Source organism: Thamnophis elegans, chromosome 12, assembly GCF_009769535.1.
Source record: "Thamnophis elegans isolate rThaEle1 chromosome 12, rThaEle1.pri, whole genome shotgun sequence".
NCBI lineage: Eukaryota > Metazoa > Chordata > Lepidosauria > Squamata > Colubridae > Thamnophis > Thamnophis elegans.
In genome coordinates this window covers 20,395,139-20,402,547 of record NC_045552.1, presented here as the reverse complement: position 1 = coordinate 20,402,547, position 7,409 = coordinate 20,395,139, and the positions used below count along the sequence as shown (strand labels likewise).

Here is a 7,409-nt window from a genome sequence, read left to right as displayed (position 1 = left end):
TAAATATTATTAACATATTTTTAAAGATATTAATCATTGAAATTAGCTCTAGTACAGCAAAAGGAAGGAAGGGAAGACAAATGCTCTAATTTTTCCTTGTGTTAAACACAATCTATCTACATCCTGCAAAGCTTTTCTCCCCTCCCCTCCCAATCAATTGCCATTCTGTTTAAAATTAGAAAACAAAACAAAAGCTATTTCCACACACAAAAATTCTAAGCAGATTTAGGAACTGGGATCCTTCAACAAAACAATATTTTAAAAAAGATTTATATTATTTTAACAAATAAAGACCCGAAAGTAGTTTGTTTTTTTTAGTTAAATACTCCGTGAGCCAAAGAATCTTTTGTACAAGCTATTGTGCATCTTTTTCTTTTTTCTTTGAAAAAAAAAGCATACGATAGTGCAAAGCAACAACAATAACACCAACAAAGAAATCTGGGCCAAATATTGGACCAGTTGCATAAAAGAGATACATGCGTTTTTCACATCTGGGGACAACAGTCTGTCATAAACCTGAACCTTCGGCTGCGGTTTGCAAGTTACAAATAGCAAGAAATTGTAATCGGTGCACAGTCTCTTTCACATCTCTCTGCCTCTTTCAATATCCTATAAATACATCTTTGGAGAACAGAATAAGGTACTCTGCTCATTTGAGAACATGTTCACTACCATGTTTCTGGCCTTCACTGCCCGCAGCGCTTTAACTAAGATCTGGGGTTTCTACAAAGGCTAAATGCATCCCTGAGTAAAGACAGGCCACTGTGCCCCCTTTGCTCCAATCAGAATTTGAAACCAAGCCCAGTTTTGCTGGTTGGAAAACATGGGTTCACTAAGTGCAGAGCGTACCCCTAGGTCTTAGATCAGTGTTTCTCAAACATGGCAACTTTAAGACATGTGGACTTCGATTCCCAGAATTCCCCAGCCAGCAAAGATAAACTTCAACTCCCAAATTTCCCAAGTCAGGAAAGATGGGCCAACTACCAGAATTCTCTAGCCAGCATGAATGAATTTCAACTCCCAGAATTCCCCAGTCAGCCAAGATGGACTTCAACTGCCACAATTCCCCAGTCAGCGATCTGTTGCTAAAGTTGAGAAAGGCTGTCTTAGATAAACCATGGATCTCAGTTAAAGCAAAGGAGAGGACCAGATGTAGGAGAATCTTTCTCTGTTTCCTACGTGTTCAAAACAAGCTCTCAGATATGGATGTGAAGGAATGATCCCAAATGATTTTGAAAGATCCAGTCACGGTTGTTTCAAGGCTAAAACAGGGGAAAGTCAGATGTGACACACTTGCTAATTTTTGTCACAGGTCTGCTCTCTGCAGATCCCATAGGATCACCTTGACCACCTGGCACCCTGTAGATCTGCTAGACTCGATCCTTGTGATTTTTACCCGAAGGGATTCTGGCTCAGAATTTTGGTAGTTTACCAATTACACACTTGGAGGGCTCCAGATTGCAAAATCCAGAGGAAGCTTAGCTTAATAAAGGTTATTTGGTGTCATGCAGGTTTAAGGTTACACCTAAGGACAAATATGTAATACCTGATTCTCCCCTCTCCTCCTTTTTAAAAAAAAATACAATCTAGTTGTTACTCAGATTCTGACTCCAACCTTAGGCAAAATACACCGGTTTTTTTTTAGACTGCAAACAACAGTAAGGAAGAACAGAGCATGTTTATTTAAATCATGACCAAAGCTAGAGATTAATTTTGGATGGCGTGCTAGGATTAAAAAAAACAGCCAAGTATTTCCTGTCTTCCTCTCCCACCAAAGAACGCCGTGCTCTCTCTCTCTCTGTGTGTGTGTGTGTGTCTCTGTGTGTAAGCGATATTTCCTTTTTGAGCTGTGTAAGATGTGGTGATGGGATGAATTATAGACATTGCACTGGCTAAACAGTAGCAAAAGCTCTATGAATGCCCTTTAAGGATCTATAACTAGATGCCTCTTTTAAAAAGAGAACGAGCCAGTGGTGGGGTTCAAATAATTTAACAACCGGTTCTCTGCCCTAATGACTAGCTGGGTAGCTGTGGCTCAGTGGTCATGTGACTGGGTGGGCATGGCCAACTCCATGTCACTCACGTTGATGGGCCTTAACTTGTTACAATGCAATAAGGGTTAACCGGAGAGGCAGTTTCTATAAGCAGGGCTACAAAGATTAGGCTAGAAACAACACCAGAATGTTTCCTTCCTGCCTTCCTTACAGGATTAGCCCTGGAAAGTGGGGAAAAACAAAAGGAGATTTCTTCCAACAACCGGTTCTCCCGAATAGGTGCGAACTGGCTGAATCTCACCACTGGAACGAGCCAAATATTCACACAACTCATATAGCCGGGGTGCCAAGAATAGCCTTCTGCAGAAAATGCTGTGCCTGGCTTAGTCTCTGGGCAAGATGCTGAACTTGGGGTCTTTAGATAACTACCTGGTCAAAGAATGGTCTAATTCACGAAAGGACTAGATCTGGATCTGAGTTGCAGTGTGCGAATGTCAGCAGAAGGCCAAAAGGGGCATTTCGCCTGGCATGAGTAAGAGCATCTAAGCAAGGTTACCAAGTGTTACCTTTTCCTTTGGTCACACAAGGTTTCCTGAATGTCTGTGAGACTGTGCCATTGGAAGCTCCTAGGTTTGTAAGTTATCTCTTTAAGTTGGCTGTGTGAACCCACGACTGAGTGAGTAGAAGATTTGTTTTTTCCTCCTTAAGAGCAGCTTTTGGGCAGATCTTAGCTACCAAGGTCTTTCGTGGAAGAGGCTGACATTTGGAGTCCTCCCAATACTTATCTCAGCTGGATGAGATTTACTTTCTCAGCAAGAAGGCGGATTTATGGCTGTGGTTGGAGAAGTAGCTATCAATGGGTTACAAATCCATAAGTAGCTAGAAAGAGAAGGAAAGAATGGATCCAGAGGTGGGTTTCACATAATTTTACCACTGGTTCACCCTACACCAAAAATGTCAGTGCATGTGCGTGCATGCTTGCTTCACTTGCATACATGCCTTCCGTGCATGCACTTTACATTTGCGCGGCTTGGAAAAGGTAGCTAAATAGGATTGCATAGCACCAGGTCGCCACTACCAGGTCACCCAAACCAGTCTGAACCGGCTGAATACGACCACTGAATGGATCCACTCTCTGTCTCTGGGACGGATGGCCATTATCTTACCCTTCAATGATGCCTTTGCAAGCCTCTGAAACACTCCAGCTGCTTGGCAGAGCATCGTGCAGGCACTGTACGTGCTGTGCGCGGAAGCTCCGAAGAGTTTAAAGACAGGTAAGGAGCACAGGTGTGGGGGGGTGGACCCTCCGGAGCACCATACTGGAATGGTGCCCGGTGCTCCGGGCAGGCACATGTACGCCTGTATCGGGGCATACCACCTGCAACCCACCACTGATGACCTCACCTGGCCATCTTTACCTGGGGATATCAGAATGAGGGTTTAAAAAGCCACCTCAACCTCTTAATGGGAAAAAGTGGGACATCCCAAATGCTTCAGCTGAAATTCAGAAAGAGAATTCTGACCCAAGTGAATCCCAGGGAAGGAAATCACAGTTGTATATTTTTTTTTCACGGGACTGAAATAGCAGAATCTTTTCACATGTTCTATGGATAGGATCCGTTGGATTCCCATTCTGTCACCAAACCTTTGTCTCCTGCCCTGATCTTTTTGCTCTTATGTCCTCTTAGAGAGGAGAAAGTGTGTGCAGTGCAAAATGGGGAAACATTCTGATCCTAACTTCAGCCTGACCTGGATTCATAGACCTCTGCCATCAGCTCCATTAATTGAGACCCTTTGATCCATCATGCGTCCATCCATCCACCCATCCATTCATTTGAAACACTGCTTGGCCTTTGAGATGATTGCTAAGGATAACCTTCTCTAACCAGATGCTCTCTGGATGTGCTTGGATTACACTTCCCATAATCTCCAAGCTGGCTGGGGATACTGGAAGGTATTATCTGTGGGAGACACCAAGTTGGAAAGGCTGATCCAGAGCTTTTTGTGTTTGGCCATTTTGCTACAACCAAGTAGAGTTTCTACCCATTCTTTTGCCTGTTCTGGACGCAACAGACAGTCTTTCATGGCCGACAGCTGCCAAGGTGTTTTCAGGTAACAACTCCAAGTAGTCCCAATCCATCTGGATGTCCCAAGTTGGGGAAAGGCTGCCGAAGACCATTGGTTAAGAAGAGCCTATGAAGATTGGTTGTAAAATGTATCCAAATTCATGCTCTCTCTAGCCTTCCTGTGCTTGTTTCATTTCTTATTATCATAGGTTTTGGACAAGAGCGATCTCATTGGGGATGCCAAGGCCACTTTGGGGGTGGAGAGGACAGGATCGCCAGTTGCAGCTCTGTTTTGGTTCTTTTCTCCTTTGAACAACCAATTTGTGAAGAACAGGGCTTGGGCCTTCAGTGCGTTTTCAATATGGCCTCCAGACAGCTTCGTCTAACCTCCCAGTGGTTGTCATGGTTGTCGGTGAGTTACTATGGCTACCGTCTGCTTCCACGCCATCAGCCTGACTGGCGAGACTGGGATTGATCAAGTTGTTTCCTGCCGTGGCAGGACAAGATGGCAGCATCCGGGTTGGAGAGCGCTCTCCCCCTGCCACCATGGAGAACTGGTATGACCCAGAGGAGGCACCATAGTACAAGTGGTAAGGGGAAGGATTGGTCTGGAAGGGTCCACTCTGGTTTTGGGTGGAGCTGGGGTATGGTGGGGGAAGGTAGGTGTGGTGGAACCGAGTGGCCGTTGGCATGCTGGTCATACTGAGGCCACCAATTCCTGTGGCTGATGGTGTCGCTGTGTAAGGGAAGGCCGCAGGCATGGCACCAGGATAATGCATTCTTGGGTCTGGAAACCGGGTTTCGGTGAGGCCTGGTAGAGCAGAGAAGGACCGGTCAAACTGCCGTGGATCGGAGAATGGGCTGAGTTCAGAGGTACCTAATTTTGGAAGGAGAGAAAGGGGGAGGGGAGAAAAGAAGAAGCTGTTATTTTGGATTTCTTTGGCAGCAAATGGCATCTGTTTCAGGGAACACAGAACAACACTATTGGCATTGTGACCTAGGCGTCCCAAGATCATGAAGCAGACTCCTCATCCAGATAAAACCTCTTTTATTTAGGTTAAAGAGCCAAGGTGGCGCAGTGGTTAAATGCAGCACTGCAGGCTACTGCTAGATCAGCAGTTCAGCGGTTCAAATCTCACCGGCTCAGGGTTGACTCAGCCTTCCATCCTTCCGAGGTGGGTAAAATGAGGACCCAGATTGTTGGGGGCAATATGCTGACTCTCTGTAAACCGCTTAGAGAGGGCTGAAAGGCCTATGAAGCGGTATATAAGTCTACTGCTATTGCTATTGCTATTGCTAAAGGGAATTCCTCTCCAGCAAAGTCCCGGCAAACAGTCTTTCATGAGGTTTCACAACTACAGAACTTTATCAGGCTTGGAGAGCTTCCAGGCTGATATCTTTTTTTTTTTTTTTTTTTTTTAAACAGAACTTTTTTATTTTTCTTTAAAAAAAACACAAATATGTCATTTGTCAATCATTAAAACATTGAAGTACAATTTTTTTTGTTGTGTGTACCCCTCCCTCCCTCCACCCCCCCACCCCCCCTCCTCCTCCCCCCCCCCGACTTCCCAGAACCCGTACCCGGTATGGATTTTTAACTAACACAGTCTAAAATCTATTGAGAAAAAGGAAATAAAGAAATTAATGACATTCTAGATTGACCTTAGCTTCTTCTTACTGAACTAACTTTTAACAGTTTAAATCATTTCTGATCTTAAGCATAGGCTAACTGGAATTTCTTAGTCCCGTATTTATTTTGTATATAGTCAATCCATTTTTTCCAGTCTCGTTTATATCTCTCATTTGAATGATCTTTGAGATATGCCGATATTTTAGCCATTTCAGCTAAGTTTGTTACTTTCAATGTCCATTCTTGGATTGTAGGCAAGTCTTCCTTCTTCCAATATTGCGCCACCAACAGTCTTGCTGCAGTTATCAGGTGCAAAGTCAAATTGGTCTCTACCACTGTAAAGTCAGTACATATACCTAGTAAAAATAACTGAGGACTAAACTTTATCCTTCTTTTAAAAACATTTTGCATGACCCACCATATTTTTATCCAAAATGCCTTAACCTTTTGGCAAGTCCACCATATATGATAATATGTAGCATCGAGAGAACCACACCTCCAACATTTAGGCTGTACATTCGGATACATAGAAGCCAACTTTTTAGGATCTAAATGCCATCTATAGAACATCTTGTAAAAATTTTCTCTCAGATTTTGAGCTTGTGTAAATTTCACATTTCTTACCCAGATTCTTTCCCATGTATCCAACATTATTGGTTCCTCAATATTTTGAGCCCATTTTATCATACAATCTTTAACTAATTCTGTTTCTGAATCCATCTGTATTAATACATTATATATCCTCTTTATATGCATTAAGCTTTGATCTCTTATTTGTTTAAACAGGTTATCCTCAACTTGAATAAAACCAATTTTTTGATCTATTTTCCACCTAGCCTGTAATTGCCCATACTGGAACCATGTTTGAACTACCTTCTCCTCTTTTAATACCTCTAAAGATTTTAATTGTAATACCCCCCTTTCCGAGGTAAGAAGCTGTCTGTAAGTAATTCTGTCCTGTTTTTGTGCTGTATTCATATTTTCAATTGCGTGTCTAGGAATTGCCCACATGGGTATCTTGTCATTTAATTTATATTGGTATTTCTTCCAGACCCGCAATAAAGCATTTCTTAAAATGTGACTTTTAAAGTTCTTATCCAATTTTTTGTTGAATAACAGGTAAGCATGCCAACCAAATAGCAGATCGTGTCCCTCAATGTTCAATATTCTATCATTGGTTAAGTGAATCCAATCACTAATTACAGATAATGCCACTGCATCATAATATAGTTTTAAATTAGGTAGTTTCAATCCTCCTCTCTCACGTGCATCTTGCATTATTTTCATCTTTACCCTCGGCTTCTTTCCTGCCCACACAAATTTGTTAATACCCTTCTGCCATTCTAAAAGGTTCGCATCTTTTTTTAGTATAGGTAACATTTGGAAGAGAAATAAAAATTTTGGTAGAATGTTCATTTTCACTGCCGCTATCCTACCCAGCAAAGATAGGTGCAATTTCTCCCATTTTTTCATCTCTGTCTGTATGCTATGCCAAAGTGGTTCATAATTATGCTTATATAATTTCCCATTTGAAGTTAAAATGTTAACTCCAAGATATTTGACTTTTTTAACTACCTCACATCCTAGCATCACTCCTAATTCTTCCTTTTGTTTAATATTCATATTTATAGCTAATATTTTGGTTTTTCCTAAGTTTATTTTAAAGCCCGACACTTGACCATATTGATTAATCATATTCATTAAAACCATACTGGATTC

The 7,409-nt window shown here is 42.1% G+C and overlaps 1 protein-coding gene across 1 annotated transcript in view; it reads right to left on the bottom strand.

Moving 5' to 3' along the window:
- Positions 1-3,375: 3,375 nt before the first annotated feature.
- RUNX3 (RUNX family transcription factor 3) overlaps positions 3,376-7,409 on the bottom strand; it is a 96,285-nt gene continuing 92,251 nt past the window's right edge. The window contains 1 exon segment of the mRNA XM_032228069.1: positions 3,376-4,937. Coding sequence (XP_032083960.1) covers positions 4,417-4,937 — 521 coding nt within the window. The 3' untranslated portion in view covers positions 3,376-4,416.